We start from the raw sequence: 19,302 nt of genomic DNA on the forward strand, positions 1-19,302 counted from the left end.
TGCAATGAAACTCCACATTCAAAGGTACAAAAAGGACTTCAGACACTTTCTGTGCACAAATATGATCCATGGCCTTTGCATAAATCCATTTTTGGACACAATTTGATGCTGTCCTGAAGAAATATGAAAGTTAAAAAACATTTCCTTGGTTTTGCAACTTTGTCCCTGAAGGAAAGATTTCACATCTTTCGGTTTGAGTGATTTTTTTTCCTGGACTGCTGCTTTCAGACTTGGAGTGCTACCGTATTCCCTCTCGTGACATTAACATTACATTACATTTTGTTTCCTGATCAAGCTGTTGTTGGTCAGTCTTTTGTTCAACCCACTCCCACTTTAATTAATATCTCTTTACATTTAAAGATCCTTAAAGCTTTTGCTTTAAAAGGTTGTTATTCTTTACTGTATTTGTCTGCTTGTACACACACATACACACACATACACACACACCATCCCGCCTTGTCAGTACAGTAGCTTGCCAGACCTGCCTGCCAGTTAGCCATTGGCCTTTTGTTATTATGTCATGACTGAGGCAATAGCTGATAGAAAGCACTCCTACACGCTATACTTTTACCTGGAAGACGAGTTTTGACAAGTGGAAATCTGAGAACTGGCAGGAGACACCGGCATACATGTCACGTACGTGCTCACACACACACGCACAGACATCTTTGCAAACACAAAACTCACTGCATAAACCTTACTAATCATCTGTCACTTTTTACAATGTCTGACAGGGTGTTTGCCCACATAGCGCTCACGGATACAAACATGTTGTATTCAATAGATTTTCTTCAACAGCGCTTTACCCAGGAAACAAGTTACAGTACAAACTTGTTTTCACCTTTGATTACGACATGATTTACTGTAAGCACTTTGGTTTAACTGCCGACTGCAGCCGCCTACCTTTTCTACTCTCTAATATAGTCTTTAATAGCCTGCTGAGTACAGAGCATGAATGTTATAACACAAGAGATTTTTCTTGAAGGCTCTGGGGTGCAGTTTGATTTCTGGAACTCGCTCTATGTAACCCCTTTTCACTTGATCTCTTTCGCCCTTTAGCTCTCTCTCCCACTAGATTTCTCTCTCCTTATGCCAACCAGAACACAAGTCGCTCCACTGCTTCTTCTATTTTAGGTTCGGATTGATTGGCAACTGGCCAACAAATGGAAAAATAACCAGGTTTCTCTGGTTATTAATAGTCAGCGTATTCCCCCTCTGCTGCTTCCAAGACAGTGGAAGCTGCAATCTGCAAACACACACACACACACACACACACACACACACACACACACACACACACACACACACACACACACACACACACACACACACACACACACACACACACACACACACACACACACACACACACACACACACACACACACACACACTAACTCTTTCTTTCTCTTGTTCTGAAACAATGTCACAGTCGGTGTGAATTTTAAGTGGATCCCCTACTTATTTTTGTTGCCACGGTCGAACAAGTAAAAAGGAAACAATAAGTAGAGAGAAGAGGATGTTTGCTGCACAGGGATGTTTTGCCAAGTCATTTGGAGCCATTTCAAGCCCTACCTGGTGCTGCTGTGCCATCCGACTATTGCTATTTTAGTTACGTATTGTTGCATAATTCATCGAATTCTTTGTTACATATTTTTCCAAATCAGGCACTCGAGGTTGATTAGAGGAGGTTTATTTTGAGACTCGTGTTGGTTACAAAAGGTTGGCAGGCAAGGCGGTTCAGTGTACAGACCTTTTACTTATATAATTATTTATACCCTAGTTTGTCTTTTCCTTTTCAGAGTGTCTTTAGTTTAAATCAAGGTCAGGATCCAAGCATGGCTTTTTTTTTTTTTTTTAATGAAAGAAGCGTGGGAATGTTTCCAGTATTGAATTTCAGAAAGGCATACGGGACGCAGACTTCACTCCCAAGAAAGTATTCTGCCTTTTAAAGTTAGCATGAGAGAACTTTTAATTAAACCAGAACGAAAATCATAATATTTTTAGGATAAGTCTGGTTTATTTTCTGCTTTTCATCTAAACCTTTCATAAAGTCTTACTGACTACATGGCAGTATCCAAACCCTGGTGATTTGTATTCCTCTGTGCCACAGAGCTCCAGTGTGGACCTTAAACTGTGAAAAGACACATACATCCACCACACAGACGCACTTATTGGTTCCTTCATTACACTGAACATTGGCATTGGTTCCTCAGACACCATCCTGCTGAATTCGTTTAATGTGCATTTTCAGTAGGAAAATTGGGATTACGGTTCGGTACTACATGGAAAGCGACATATCTTGCCAAAATGTACCTTATCAACTAGATCTTCTACTGATTTATGCATCACCAAACAACTTGGCACAAACGTTCCCTGATATTAGAGCACGGTTTGCTTACGTGTGGACTGTAGTAACCTCTGATGATTGGACTTTGACAACCTCGGCTCATTCCTCTCTCCAATAATGTGTTACCAACTAAGTTAGTTATTCGAAAGATTAAAGAGCTTTCATTCATTTATATCAACAAATAACTGAATATCTAGAGTGGGCTGTTAAAAAACAAGTTTCCAAGACTTTCTAAATGTTGATTAAGCTAATTTTCGATATTAGGATTTCCCTGAACAGAAGAAGGGTATGATGCTAGTGACATTCTTCTTCCTATGAAAATCCCATGAAAACTCCTAAATCAACAATAAATTGATCTAACAGTATTTTATGTGGATCAAAAACTATTAAAACATATCAGTGAACCACACAAGTGCCCTGGCTGACTTGCTCCTTCATTATGATGATCATTTTTTGTCAATCCAAGTATTGTCCTGCTGCTATAAAGACTTGCCTTTGCACCAAATCCACAGCAAGAAATAGTGTCCAATTTTTACATTTATTATTTCGCCTACTGTTCAACCAAACTATAAACATCTGAACTGTCTCCAAAGATTTACAAATAACGATAAAATCACTAAGCGTTAAAAGGTTTAATGTTTCAGCAATTTTCCATGCAACCACAGATCCTAAATAACAATCTGTAACACATTTCAACATTCAGAAGCAACAGTCTGTCCCTCTTTAAAAGCTATAATCCTAAATCATTGGCCCCAGACAGACTGAGAGGCTCAAACTGTCCTGCTCTCTGTGTCCTTTGTTGGGCAATCACATGGCGAGCCACCCAAACATCAGCAGCAGGAGAAGATGTTTTGAGGAGAAAAAGACTTTCCTCAGTGCCAGAGTTCGCCTTGTACTCGCTGTGACACAATCCGCCTCCCTGTTTACCAGATAACAAACTCACTGCAGGAACACACTCATGATGCTTTGGATTGGGTGTGAATGCATCAGCGCTTTTTCAAACAACTTATTTTATCATTAACTCTATGTTCAACCCATGTCTTTATATTTATTGTCATCTCCTCTGATTGCCTTATCTTCTTCATCTCATTCGTTCTCTCGAAGTGTTCCTCTTCATCCCCTCCCCTGTCTTGTTCTTTAATAGTTGTTTTCTTTTAACAAGGCCACATATGGTCTACAAAGAATATTGCATCAGCAGCTGTTCCTTCACTGCTTCCTCTCTCTCCGCAGCAGACATGGTGGACACGCAGCAACTCCTCTCCTGGCCTGTTAGTTTCAGTCTGAGCGCCGTGGACCTGTCAGAGCTGGACGACAGCTCCCACTCCCTTGACATGAAGCATTTGTCCACGTTAGACTATGCCTCCATCTCCTCCTCCTCCATCCAGTCCTCCCTGTCTCCCCCGCTCGTATCCTCCATCTCCTCTGCCTGTGGGGCCTATGACCCCAGCCCGTCGCAACACGAAGAACAACTGACCAACATGGACTACACAAACATGCACAGCTACAGGATGGAGGCTGACACGCACAGTGAGTACAGTCTGTGTAGTGAACCAGGGATAACTCAAATCATCCAGTTTCTTCATGCTTATTAAATGCTAATAAAGCTTAGCAGCAAAATTCACTTGCAGAAGTTTCAGAAACTGAGTGGGCATAGAAAGGTTTTAATGTGAAAACACATAACAGGCACAACATTTACAGAGTTTGTGAAGTATTCATTTGTACCTGTGCTTAAACATGAGAACAGTGATGGCCAATATAGTGCTATGTTTAAATAGCACCAAACATGAATATTGAAATAAGAGGTGAAGTAATGAAGTTTACATTTTCCGTTTGTCTGCCTACTTTTTTTTTTTGCTGTCAGATTTGATAAAGCTTGAGCCGGAGTCGCCGCCGCAGTACTCCGACAGTCCCGTGTTCTCCAAGCTCACGGACGAAACGTCGGCGTCAGCGCTAAACATCGAGTGTCGTGTGTGTGGAGACAAAGCTTCGGGGTTTCACTATGGCGTCCACGCCTGTGAGGGCTGTAAGGTAGGACAGAAATAAATCAGATGTACACATGAAAATTAGATGTATAAACAAGTGTTTAAAACTGTTGATTACATCATACTATGGTGGCAACTAGTAACTATATTGATTCTCAAATAATCTGTAGATTATTTTCACAATCAAACAGGTTCCCTTTGATTTTGTATGTAGTTCAACTGCAAAAATGCTCTATACTAAAAGAAAAATAAATGTGCCATTCTGTCGACTTCAGCTCAATATTCTACTTCACACTGAGCAGCCTTCCTCTTTGCTTTTCGAGGCTACAGATATCTCCTACTTGAGAATATATTATACAGTATGTCAGGGTCATTTTACTGTTAGCATAGCTTGACTGTCAGAATTGATGTTAAGTTTTCAAAGGAATTGTTTGGACAAAATCATCACTTTTTTGTCTTTATTTCTTCCTTTCCTTAGAAATTCTGGCTAGATGCTTATTATGGCTTATATTGTAGTGCACAGCAGTGGACAGCTGCTCTCAATGCGCACAATGAAAAAAAAAATGCCCCCCTATATTTTTGTTTATGCCAGGAATTTGCTTTGCTTGTAACACATTTGACTGCAGATGGTTAAGTTTTGTTTCTATGCCAGTCTTTCATTTTCTGTCACCATGTGTCACTCTCGGGTGAAACATGTTGATGGAATAAATAATTCTGTAGTACATTGTTTTCCTCTTTTTGAAGTCTGACAGTCTAACCACAAGCCCCATACACTTTCCACTCTGCGCGGGCTCAGCACAGGCGTTTGCTTCTGCAGCCCATAAGCTCTGTGTGTGTTGTCTGTCAGGGTATAAATAACTAATAGAGTTGTGTGTGGGGGAAGTTTCACACATATTTCCACTTTCTTTGAAACTCTGAGGGGCAATAAGAAGAGGAGCTATTGTATGGTGACATGTTAGAAAAAATTACTTGGTATGCTTTTCTTTTGTTTACTGTAGTTTCAAGAAGTTTTTGAGTTTTCAAGAAGACTGAATTTTTTCAGATAAGTTGGTATTAAAGCTACTATACACACTGTGTTTATTTCACCCTTCAAACTTTTTAGAAAATGCACCTCTAAACCTAAGAGTTTTAAAAGAAAAATGTATATTTGGTCCAATTAGATGACTTAATACAAATTTCGATTTAGCATTAATTATTAACATAATATTAATAAAAAGGTTCACAATGAAACCTCTACAAAACCTTGACAGGCACCACTTTCTGAAGTAACTCAATGCAGAACAGGAACTACGTTACTCAATGATATTGTCTTTTGTTATTTTTGTCAGAAATGCCATGAAAAGACCCAAAACAACCAGAGTGATACTTAAAAGTACTGTCTGTGCAGCCAAAGCCTGATATATCTAATCCCTCCAAAGATTGTTAGAAACACACCAGTGAACCAGTGACATGTTCTTTATTACCAAGAACACTGGCACGGAGGTTTATTTGACTCTAACATATGCATAAACAACAAGCAATAAGACTCCCTCCAACAATTATGTTTTTATTATATACAAATAAAATCATGCTGGTGACAAAAAACAAGAGTCTATGACATAAAATAAGAAAAATCGGTTTCAGTTTATGAGATCGTTATGTGAGATGTTAACACTGATATGTGAGATAACATGCCAATTTTTCAGATCAATTAAAGAAAGAAAAAATGGTGGGGGTATTTATGTGTGTTTGTGTATGACCTCAGAGATGTGGGGCACTTACTACAATCTTCCCTTGGCCAGCTTCAATATATTTTAACTTTTTCCTGTGTGAATGAATATGTACCTTGCAGAGCCTTGGCCTTATGTTGTAAATGTATATGCGTAATGAGGAATAAATAGGTTTTTAAAACTTATATACACACATTGTTTTTGGGTGTATCTAACACATACAATACAAATACATTATTAACACTACATTTGACATGGCAGGAAGTGGAGAAGTTGAGAAACAGGATAACTCATTGTTGGTTTTGTTTGGTTCATTGGTTTGTTGAAAATAAGTGAAATACAGAATGTATCTAGGCTTATTATACAATACTACTATAAACAACCACTAAGCCCTGACTGTGACCATAGGCATGAACCAGCACCTATCTGACACTGTCAGGACTGTTAGATCTAATACAAGACACAAGGCTCTTAGTCTCAGTCACACTGTACCTCAGAGGCTGGGAGAAGGTAAGGTACAGCGGCCATTGTTCTGCTCGAGTCCCAGGGGAGACTCACCAGAAGAGGGGGTCAGCCAAGAAGGCAAACACTTAATTGTTTCACAACAGCAAACATTCTTTATTGAGGTGGGGCCTTGACCCCCTTTGACTTCCTTCTTTAAATAACCTACAAATAAAAGAGGGACATCTGTGGATCATAGGAATGCAGATGCCAAACACCCCAGCTTTCACGTATTTGAATCAAAGAAGCATACAATTAAATTCTGCTTGGAAAGCCCTCAAGTTTTTCCTATTCATTCCTCCATTTACTCTCTTAGTCAGTGTAGACAAACACCACAGCCGTCAATAAACCTGTGTGTTGGAGTGTGTTGGCAGGTTGACCATTGCTACATAGTTAGTAGCTGAGATAAGCTCGAGTCTTATGGCTCCTTTGGTCCTAAGGTTGAAAACACACAAATCCACCCTGAAACACAATCTGCTTTAAAACACACTCGTGGGCAGAGTGATTGACTTCCTCGCAGATTAGAAACAGCCAGGTATCTAATCTGCATCTATCCGCTAATAGATGCTCTGTGGAGCGCCTACACAAACCACAAACTTAAATCAGATGATGCTTTAGTCTTGTGTATAATTAAGGCACACGCAATGCTAGGAAAAACATTGTTCTTTACCTATCTCTATCCATGTCTTATTTGCCATCAAAAATAGTCTATTAATCCTATTTTTGTATCATTTTTCTCCGACTCAGTTTTATTAAATGCAGCAAAATTAACAAAGAGCAAATGCTTAACAAATTGTGATATTTTTTGTGAAACTATCTGAACTAATTGTCTCTCTTCTCTTTCCTCTAGGGTTTCTTCAGACGCACTATCAGGTTAAAGTTGGTGTACGATCATTGTGATGTTCACTGTCGCATTCACAAGAAGTCCCGCAACAAATGCCAATACTGTCGCTTCCAGAAGTGCCTCAATGTCGGCATGTCACACAACGGTAAGATGTTCATACTGTCACACACCTTACACCTCAGTGTTCAATCACAGTATGTACGATGTGCTTGATCCGTATGGAGATAAACAAACAAAGCTTAACTACGAGATCTAAAGTTCGGGATCTGTACATTCAGGTGTTTTTATTTTCTAGCACCCTCATTTACGCTCACTATAAATAAGCAGACGTAGCTCAAAAAGCAAGATCTTCTTTGAAATTGTGGCTCAGGAAACATCTTCTTGCAGACCAACTCCTTTGATGCCCTCTAAAAGCGAGAGATACACCTTCACCACACTGCTGCCCATTTTGGTCTTTGAGGTGTGTTGGTAATATATGCAGCATCAGCAGGCAAACCCACCACTGCTGTATATGTTGCTTGTTGCTTCCGCTGTGGCTTTCGACCCGTATCGTATGATTCAGTTCCCAGCACTCTTGCCATGTACCTGCCAGCCCAAAGGCATTATTGAAAATGAAATACGGTAAAGGCTAACTGTTCTACAGTAGTTAATGTGCAGTTTCTCTGAACGTCACAGTATTAAATAGTGTGGTGAATTTGCCAGAATAAAATACCTTTTTGTATTTGTTCCCCAACAAATATTTCTCCTTAAAATACCATAAGATTTCAATTCAAACATTTTCCTTAAATACTTTATAAGCTTAAAAAAGAGCTACAGTACAGCTTGCCATTCACAAACAATTGCTATGATAATTTTTAAATGATTACAAAACAGGTTTCCACACAAACTGATAACATCATTTGTAAATGTGTCCAATCAAATGAAATGAGCACATCCACATCTCAAAGTGAGCCATTGCACACCGACATGTTTCCATCTATAAACTCCAGATCAGGGTAGAGATGCACAGAATACAGCCTCAGTCCTAGTAACTGCACAACAGTATGGTAACACAGTTCATTTGTTTGAATTTATTTGAACTTTGCCCTCTGCACTGCCTGACAAGCTGAAGTTTTCAGACAACATCACCCTGTCAGTTCAAGAGAAATCACATACTGTACATACAACTCATTTATTTGCCATCATTGTGACAGTGCACTTGTAGTTTTGTTTTGTTAGCATTTGATGGCCACTGAAGTGCATTGACTGGCACGACTGTAGCATGGTTTGATATGAAGGACTGGGCCTCTGCAGGTGAGTTTCAGCACAGACCTGCGACTGTGTGGGTGTGCACAGGTTGCACTTGATTGACCTGAGGGAAGGACAACTTGAAACTTTCTCTCTTTTGATATATGAACTTTATGACCTATGAAAATTCTGAGCATAGTGGGGCTCAATTTAAATCTTAAAGTCTGTAAGTAAAAGGTTGGTAGAACCCTTTTGGTGGGGACCCACCTATTTCCTTACTGCTGCTTGACTCTTGCAGCCTGCCTGAGATTGTTTTCATGGAGTGCGTTAGTTTTGAGAAAGGGCTTTCCAGTTAGAGCTTTTTAAAAGGAATTGTTGGTAGTTTGATCCCTAATGTTAGCCATTAATTGCTTTTGCTTGTAGGGAGGTATTATCTCATCTCATGGTGGTGGTAATACTGCATTGTTTGCTTCCTCGGGCAAACATGTTAGTGTGTTTGTCTTTCAAGCTGACCTTAAGGATAGGTGACTGGTCCACACAGACCCGGCGCCAGAACAAATCTACAGAGATCATAATATGATTTTCATGAGAGGGCACACAAAACCGTCATGTGCCCCGGCCAGTGTCAACGCCAGAGATTTTCTTTTGGGGGTGCTGTGGGGTAGCTTGACGTTTCATAGAGGGTGCTCAAACATGTAGGGTTTAATGTACCGGCGCTACAGTGGAATGTTCTACTGGCTGAAACACTCCCCACACGCACATACACATGCACAGTACACCCGCGACTGTTACAATGAAGGCTCGATAATCAGCTCACGGCATATAGGTAAGCAGGGGTAAAGTGCTATTTTCAGGGGGGTGGACCTATCCTCCTCTCGGGGGGTCCGGGGGCAAGCTTTTAATATTGAAGTTAAAAGCATCAATCTGGTGCACTTTGAGAGCAAAATTAAGAGATCTATGGATACATCTCTCAACACCCATATGAAACAGAACTGTAAACAGATTTTCTATTTCTTTATGGATATTTTACAAATCACTCTCCTTTTAAACTCTATTCTTGTTTTACTGTCATATAGTATTTCATACTTGTATTTCATTTATTACTCTTATATTACTATCTGACATCACATACATCGTAGCATTAAAGTTCAGTTTATTTATAATTAAAAAAAAAAAATTATATATATTTTTTAATTTGTTATAAATAATAAAAAACGTGTTTATTGGGGGAGGGCAGGAATGTCAAATGGGAGGGCCTGGCCTGGCTCCCACGGCGCCGGGTCTGGGTCCACATTTCAAAGGCTTACACACTGTCAGGCTGTGTGGGCGTTATAATCTGCATATACAGCTCCACAATGGAGGTTAATCCACACATCGGCAGCCCAGTTTAGCACGTTATTTCTAGTTTAAATATACAGTTTGTTGGTTGAATACAGATTATGCATTCTTAACAAAGACACTTGCTTTGCATCTAAAGTGAGCATATTTCTTTCCCCATATTTTATCCTATTCTATATTCTAGATGGAAATGTATTTTTCTACATGAATGGGTTGAACTGCTATAATAGGATAATGGGTTCATACTAGAAACTACATTAGTTAGTTTCTTCCTGCAGCTTTATCTCTCCTCCTGACCCTCCTTCTCTTATACCACGCTACTGTTATGTCATAAGGCACAGCCGGTTCTTTGAAAGTTTGCTCTGTGTGGGTTTTTAATTTATCAATGATTGTCATCTCAGAGTACATAGACCACAACTGATTTCTCCAAGCTGCTGTGTCACCACCGCTGTGAGCTGGTTACCAGTTTGTGGTAGGGCAACTTTAGTTTGTATTCATTTGCTTAAGGTGTGCATTCATCGCACAGTCAGCATTACACAATCACATAGCATTAGAAGCTGGGCACGGGCTTCAATGGAAGATAATTAATGACTTCCTCTAACAGTAAAAAAAAAAGAGTTTCATTCCATTTCACAACTTAGTATCAAATGTCCGTTGGTAATATAATAAAATGTTTTCCCTACATCTTATTTAAGATCTAGATTATATACCTACTGTATGTCAAGTATTTAGCAACTTGAATAAACAATTTTAAACTTAAAGGGGACCTATCATGCAAAATGCACTTAGTGATGTCTTTTATACATAAATATGTGTCGGGGCACTCACGCAGCGTCAGAAAATAAAACCCTCTCTCTTTTCCTCCATACCCAAATCTTTTAAAAACGGGTGTACAACGAGCGGATACAGATTTACTGCCGATCTGACGTCAAATCGGCAGCGGACCCACAGAAAGTTGCTATCAGAAACAATGCCTGACGTGTTTTGGATATCTTTGTTTACATTAGCAAGCCTCGCTAACACTCAGAGCTAACCTGTACTGTAGAGCACAGTGTTTAAAAAGCAGGAAATAAAAAAAGGAACTCACCTTGTGATCATCAATCAATCAATCAATGTTTATTTATATATATATTGCAAATGTATTATCTTTTCAATTTACACACGGCATCTATTGCACGTCTGTCCGTCCTGGGAGAGGGATCCCTCCTCTGTTGCTCTCCCTGAGGTTTCTCCCATGTTCCCTTTAAACTGGGTTTTCTTTGGAAGTTTTTCCTTGTACGATGTGAGGGTCTAAGGACAGAGGGTGTCGTATTGTCATACTGATATTCTGTACACACTGTGAAGACCACTGAGACAAATGTAACATTTGTGATATTGGGCTATATAAATAAACATTGATTGATTGATTGATTGATATAGCCCAATATCACAAATGTTACATTCGTCTCAGTGGTCTTCACAGTTTGTACAGAATATCAGTATGACAATACGACACCCTCTGTCCTTAGACCCTCACATCGTACAAGGAAAAACTTCCGGAGAAAACCCACAGTTTAAAGGGAAAAATGGGAGAAACCTTAGGGAGAGCAACAGAGGAGGGATCCCTCTCCCAGGACGGACAGACGTGCAATAGATGCCGTGTGTAAATTGAAAAGATAATACATTTGCAACATAGGTAGTCCAAATGTTTGGAAATGCATGTGTGTATAATAGGAAGATGAATCCACGAGGATATCCATCCAGGACTTATGATCCAGGATCACAGCCACGACTCAAGATCCAGGGCTCGCGATCCAGGACACAGGACCGCAGCAACAGGATCATCCATGACTCCGGATCCCGGCGTATATAGACACCAAAAAGAAAGAAATTTGGGGAAGCTGGGTTAATCGGAACATGAGTGTACACGGGTATAGACAGAGAGAAGGAAGAAGTAAGATGTCCCCCGACAAACTAAGCCTATATCAGCAAAACTAGGGGCCGAACACAAACTGGAAGCTGATTCCACAAATGTGGAGCTTGATAAGAAAAGGCTCTGGCTCCCATTGTACTTTTAGAAACTCTAGGAACAACCAACAACCCTGCATTCTTTGAACGCAATGCCCTAGTAGGACAGTAGGGTATAATGAGTTCTTTAAGGTAAGATGGCGCCTGCCCATTAAGGGCTTTGTAGGCGAGAAGAAGAATTTTAAATTCTATCCTGTGTTCTATAGGGAGCCAGTGTAAGGCAGCCAGAACAGGAGTAATGTGGTCCCTTTTCCTAACTCTGGTTAGTACACGAGCTGCAGCATTTTGAATCAGCTGAAGCGACTTGACTGACTTCTTAGTACACCCTGATAATAAAGAGTTACAATAATCCAGCCTTGAAGTAACAAATGCATGGACTAGTTTCTCTGCATCGTTTTGAGGCAAGATATGCCTGATTTTTGCAATGTTACGTAAATGGAAGTAGGCGGTCCTTGAAATTGATTTTATGTGGGTGTTAAAGGATAGATAAATCCTGATCAAATATAACACCAAGATTCCTTACAGTCTCACTGGAGGCCAAATTAATGCCATCCATAGTTAGTATATCTTTAGATAATTTGTTTCGTAGATTCTTCGGGCCAAGTACAATAACTTCAGTTTTGGTCGTGTTTAACATCAAAAAGTTTAAGGTCATCCACGTTTTTAAGTCCTTGAGGCAGTCTTGAATTTTATTTGGATGATTAATTTCATCAGGCTTGATTGATAAATATAGTTGAGTATCATCCGCATAACAATGACAATTTACAGAATGATTCCTTATAATATTGCCTAACGGAAGCATATATAATGTGAACAAAATAGGATCGAGCACTGAGCCCTGTAGCACTCCATGGCTAACTTTGGTTTGCGTGGAAGATTCATCGTTAACACGTACAAACTGAGAGCGTTCAGATAGATAGGACCTAAACCAGCCTAAAGCAGTTCCCTGTATGCCAACTAAGTGCTCTAGTCTTTGCAATAAGATATCATGGTCGATAGTATCAAATGCAGCACTGAGATCGAGCAAAACAAGAATAGAGACAAGTCCCTTGTCTGAGGCTATTAGAATGTCATTTGTGACTTTAACCAGAGCTGTCTCTGTGCTATGATGTGTTCTAAAGCCAGACTGAAAATCTTCAAATAAATCATTGTTTTTTGAGTAATCACACAACTGTTTTGTTGAGATAAACCCGCAAGAGAAAAAGCATTTGAGCTCCATACTATTTCAGAAATAATTCTTGACGTGGTTTAAATATGATGGCGTTTTATCACAACCGAATTTAACTTTATCTTCTGTAGAATTCTGATCAGGCATTAGCTCCGCCTCCTCTTCTTCTTCTTTTTTCAAGCTAAGGACCCAAGATCCGCATTTTTCTAACAGGGCTTCAAAAGAGGGGTTTGAGCAGTATGAGGCATGGCTACAATGGGTGATCTGTTTGGTGATCTGTTTGGTGTTTGGATCTGCATGATAGGTCCACTTTAAGTAATGTAAATCAATTTGTTAATTCGTTTTAAAAGGTATTGTGTTTTCACTGAAAGAAATGGAAACTGTGAGACTGACCGTTGAGCGGCCCAGACCAAGCAAGGAGGCAGAGGCAGAACGTCCAAAAATATAACCCGACGTGGGCATTTATTAAAATCATGTACACAAAGTTCACAGCCTCAATCCTGCTGTTCTCCTTGCACACATCCTGCAGCCACAAGGACCTCACACACACCGCCAGTTACAAGGAAACAGCACCTAAATACACACATATACTAACAAGACACAGGTGAGGGGGGAGGAGACAACACAGGACACCAGGTGCACACAATCATCAGCCACAGACATCAACATATTATTTGAACCCTGATTACTCTCAACCGCTGTCATCCTTACACCAGCATAACCTGCCAGACGACATTCCAATAAATACGGTTTAATCAGTTAAAAAATACTACCTCAATAATTAGTATAAATCATGTGCAAATATATAATGTCAACTGTACTGTGCAATCACGCTAATAAAGTGTAATATTACCCGGCTCGAAGCCGTCATTCCATAGTGACGAAGTTATCTTCGTCACAGAAACACTTGAAACTGAACCTTAAAACGTTTTTAAAGTAAGTGATCCGGTAATACCAATGTCAAGTTATGAAAACAATAACATTTCAAACAGCAACTGTCAGCTGATTTAACACCATAAAATAGGTCCTAAAGTAAATAAATGTTTCCATATCTTTCACAAAAACAACCTATCCACTTTGAAATGGACCTGGCTTTGTTGTAAGTTATTTGTAAATGCTCAATGTAATAAAACCTGCTGCAACAGCTGGAGAAAGGGAGGAAAGAGAGACTTGTGTAAATATGTAAGATCGTTTTTCAGGTTTTTTATGAGCTGTGTAAACATCATAACCAATAAATAATACACAAGCCTATTATTAAAGAGAAGTACATATAATAAGTGCTTGATCCGACACGCCTCATAAAATCATAGGAGAAATAGTTGCCAATGAATGAGCTGCAACTAGAGAAGTTGTCTGAGCAGTAGTTGCATGTCAATTAAATTCAGAAAGCTTTGATTTCCCTGTGATTCCCTACAAACGTATAGACATTTCACCCATCTGAAATCAGTCTCTCCATATTAATGCCATTTATTGTATAACAAGTTGTTTGTTTGCTGTAGATAGCAGGTCATTTTGTGGATATTAGCTGGTCGATCTGGTTCATTGATCACTGTCCAAACATACGAGATGTGATAAAGAAATTAAACAACTATGGCGGCAACCATGTATATCTATACTTTAGTGTATACATTCATTCCAATGCCACATTAGCAGCTTAACAGCCAGTGTTGCAGGAGCTTTGCCTGCATTTTAGATATCACGCTAATTGGCTTTGGAATGCTAAACTTTGTGAGTGGATTTTGTGAGCATGGCATACAGTAACATGTTTTTTAGTTGAATGTTAAATATAGACTGTTCGTTTTTCATGTTGTTTTGGATAATTTTCTGGTTTTGGATAACTTGACAGCAGGAAGAAAAACACTAAGAGTTTGTCTTAAAATATTAAGAAAAGTGTTGAGAAATGTCAAAAGGTGGCTACATGTAACATTTAGTTTGTTATGTACAAATGTGTGTTCATCTGTATTATTATTCTTGTTTACAGTGTGTTTCTGTGTGTACTCTTATATCCTGTGTCTACATGTGTCCATGTGTGCGCTAATGTGTGTTTCCGTCTGTCGGTTTTCTTCCCCAGCCATTCGCTTTGGCCGGATGCCTCAGGCGGAGAAGGAGAAACTTCTAGCTGAGTTCTCCTCTGACATGGTGCACATGCACCCGGAGGCGGCTGATCTGAGGGCTCTGGCCCGGCATCTGTACGAGTCCTATCTGAAAAACTTCCCCCTCACCAAGGCCAAGGCCAGGGCCATCCTCTCTGGGAAGACCGGAGACAACGCGGTAAGCACCACTGCCTTAAATCTATTTAGCTTCTTCTTTTTTTTAAAGGTGGGGGAGTGCTCCATATCGCCTGCATAAGCCAAATACCTTTTATTGAATCTTCTACTGGAGGAGCGCTTTGGTAGCCGAGTGGTTACAGCACATGCCATTTAACCGCAGCGGTTTCTATTCCAGCCTCGGGTCCTTTGTTGCACGTCACTCTCACTCTCTCCCCAGTTTCTAGATCTGTCAGGTCAGATAAAAGCAGAAATGGCAACAAAAAAAGGTCAGAAATATGTTTCATATCAGTCTGGGAAATATCATAAGAAACACATTTGTACATTTATACTGTCCATGATGATCCAAAATATAGGGCATAAAAAAGTATTCTTAACTATGAAAAATGTATCTTCACTTACACATTAATTATATCACAAAATGACCAGAATTCTCTCCCATGTGCAGCTTTAAGTTTTACATGAATCAAGCAGATCGATTGGGAAAAAATAATACATGTTTGACGTGAAGAAGTAGCTTTTTACTTCAAATAGTTCAACGTTATATCACATTAGGTATTTTCAGGCTGTTAATGCTGCTCAAACAGGAACAGTGGATTGACTGCTTTTACATGCCTTGGCTGTTATCAAACACATCAGATTACAGCGGTCAAGCTATGCAACAGGATATACGTATACAGTAATGACTTCAACATGGCTACTCAACATGTCAAACTAATTTATTAAGACATTTGATAATTTAGACAAGTGGACTGTAGAAAAACATGTTGGACAAAAGAATGAAAATGTGAGATATCATCTGTATTAGCTCGTAAGGTTTTGCAATATGAGATCTCAGTATTCTAAGGAGACCTAATCAGCAAATCCACATCAACTTAAATGCAAGTGGCAGACAGAAAACTGTGGTGTATATTTATTAATGATCAACAGTTTGTTACTAATGATGACTTTAGTCTTGTGGTTCATCTCAGAAATACTGTCATGATACCGTTATTAAACGTATGTTTTAAATAAGGTCTTCCTTTGAAAGTATTTGAATATAAATGTCATTAAGTACTGTTCATCAGTGCAGTGCATTTACTATTAAGTAAATGCAGTGAGTCAAATGGCCAGCAGCTTTTGATTGGTGCAACTTAGCAGTGAATCAAACACTTAAAAATACATTACCATTTCATTTAAATAAAGTTTGGATTTGAATAGTGACTGCAAATGATACCAAAATGTCAAATGCATATATATTGCCCTCAAAATGAGTTTTTTATCTTTCCTCTTTTTATTCCTGTTGTTTCCTCTCCCAGTGAAGTCAGATGAGTTCATGGTCACTCCGCCTCTCTGCAGTCTGATTGTTTTGACTGTTCACTTCAGCGATAGCAGCCACATGGCACCGCATAATCTGTTGGTTTGAGGAAGTCTTGGTTTGTTTACTAAACCACAGTCAATAATTATCTCTTTAGCACAATATTTACATTTGTTTACGTGTGGGGCCTTGATACGAATAGATTTTTAAATCAACATTTAACTCCAGCTGCACCATTAGAAATATAGCAACTAGAACTAAACCGTTTTTACATTTCTTAACTAAATACTTACTTACTACATTTCTTTTTTTATCTGGCAACATCTAGCTTAAGTTAGTTACCATTAGTCAACTTAGACAACTGCTCACCAAGTACAGTATGTGGCAGCCAAAAGGAGCAAGGGTTAGTTTCAACCAATACATAGGAATTCAACCTCGGTACTGTTAGAGAATAAATGGGTTTTTTCTTTTTCAAAAGTACTATAAGTGATTTGTTTTCAAATCAGGGCCCTTATCTTCTATACAAACTCAGATTCTACTGTGAGCTAATAGTTGATTACTGCACAAGCATCACATACTGTATATATCTGATTCCATCACATTGTTTGTTTGCTGTAATTCCCTTTTCTATGTCTTAAACTTTTCACCTCTTGAAAAGGAAGATTTAAGTATTTGAAAGGCACTATTCGTCATTCAGGCTGGTGCATGTCTTTGTCAGTGTTTCAATAAAGAGTAAGAGCGACTTTAACTTAGTTATGCTTCATTTACCTGGAAATGTTGTTTTTGTCTGCCACCGACTGCAGCAAAGATGTATTTGCTTTGTCCGTCGGATGTATGAGATGTGTAGTGTTTCCTTTTTCTGTTCTGATGAATGAGCCGTGATCAAAGTGCACACACAGTGCATTACATAGCTCACGTGTCCTCAGGAAACCTGCGAGGAGCTGCTCTTTCATCTATGTTTTCCTTTTCCACCGGCTCTTTCTCACCTGCAATCGTCTCTCTTCTTATTCCTCTACCTGCAGCCTTTTGTCATCCATGACATGAAGTCTCTAATGGAAGGAGAACAGTTTATTAATTGTAGGCAGATCCCCATAAAGGAACACCACCACCAGCAGCAGCAGCAGACCTCCGCCCTAGCAGCTGGACTTGGAGGTTAGAAACACAATAACGTCATGATGTGGAGATGTTAGAAAGTCTGTTTTGGTATAATTCTCTTTCTTATCACTAAATATCTATCAAACCCAATAATTAAAATGTACTCTAACAATGTTACCTTCCTTGTTTAAATGCCTTCAAACTTTGGCTGCTCTTTGCACATTCTACTGAAACGCCTCATAAGGGACTAATGTTTCTTTCTGTGCATATCTCATCTGAACCCAGGCATCACAGGAGCTCACCAGGGGTCAGAGTATGGCTTTCTTGAAATGACGAGCATCCGCGAAGAGAGACCCCAAGACGCTTTGGAGCTGCGTTTTTTCCACAGCTGTCAGTCACGTTCGGCCGAAGCAGTGAGAGAAATTACGGAGTTTGCAAAGAGTATCCCAGGGTTCAGCGAACTGGACCTCAATGATCAGGTGAGAAACATGAAGACTGCTGCTAATCCATTCTGTCGACATGTGAAGTTTCTTACAAACTATCACTTCTAAAGATCTGATGAGCATCAACCCTTCACCCTTTCCCAGGTAACGTTGCTGAAGTACGGTGTCATTGAGGTCCTAATCATCATGATGGCGCCTCTGATGAACAAAGACGGGACCTTGATCTCCTACGGACAGATCTTCATGACGCGGGAGTTCCTCAAGAGTCTCAGGAAACCTTTCAGTCAAATGATGGAGCCCAAGTTTGAGTTCTCAGTCAAGTTCAACATGCTGGAGCTGGACGACAGCGAAATGGCGCTGTTTCTGGCTGTCATCATCCTCAGCGGGGGTGAGTGGTGTTCCCACAGGATATGTTGGAGATGTCATAGATCATAGGAGAGGAGTTTAGAGGTTTCATTTGATCCCATACTCAAGTCTGTCATTTAACATGGAGCTGCAGCCATGATAGATGGAATAGAATCAGAGGGGGCACACATGCAGAGCACACAGCACACACATTGAAATGTGGCCTCTGCATTTAACCCATCCTAGTACCAGGAGTCTAGTACTAGGAGCAGTGAGCAGCTGTTGTACAGCGCCCGGGGAGCAATGGGAGTGGGGGGGAAGGGGGGTGTCCGGTGCCTTGCTCAAGGGCACCACGGCAGGAGGTGAACTGGGACCTCTCCAAGTAGCAGTCCACACTCCATATTTAGGTCTGTTCGGGGACTTGACCCGACGACCCTACGGCTCACAGTCCAAGCTCCTACTGACTGAGCCACTGCCGGGCGAGAGAGAGTTGTAATAAGTTACATATTAGCATTAAAGTCTTTAAATTAAATGTTATCAGTGGAATAAAAAGTTATTTAATGATTGTTTCACTGTGGTTACATTGAACGATCAACTATCTAAAATAGTTGTGTTAATTAAACGCAAAAGGGGTTCTTGAATGAAATAATATTATAAAGGTAAACAGAAATAATAAACGGATACTCTGCTCCTTAAACAAAATAAACAGAGACAGATTTCATGCATGGA

General features: G+C 39.7%; 1 protein-coding gene across 1 annotated transcript in view; it reads left to right on the forward strand.

The window, feature by feature from the left end:
• Positions 1-19,302, forward strand: part of pparg (peroxisome proliferator-activated receptor gamma) — a 31,604-nt gene that overhangs the window by 10,347 nt on the left and 1,955 nt on the right. The window contains exons 2-8 of the mRNA XM_034083220.2: positions 3,581-3,877; positions 4,212-4,378; positions 7,393-7,531; positions 15,198-15,397; positions 17,713-17,842; positions 18,071-18,264; positions 18,373-18,616. Coding sequence (XP_033939111.1) covers positions 3,581-3,877; positions 4,212-4,378; positions 7,393-7,531; positions 15,198-15,397; positions 17,713-17,842; positions 18,071-18,264; positions 18,373-18,616 — 1,371 coding nt within the window. The remainder of the gene's footprint in view (positions 1-3,580; positions 3,878-4,211; positions 4,379-7,392; positions 7,532-15,197; positions 15,398-17,712; positions 17,843-18,070; positions 18,265-18,372; positions 18,617-19,302) is intronic.

The sequence above is a fragment of the Pseudochaenichthys georgianus genome, chromosome 5 (assembly GCF_902827115.2).
Source record: "Pseudochaenichthys georgianus chromosome 5, fPseGeo1.2, whole genome shotgun sequence".
NCBI classification, from domain to species: Eukaryota; Metazoa; Chordata; class Actinopteri; order Perciformes; family Channichthyidae; genus Pseudochaenichthys; species Pseudochaenichthys georgianus.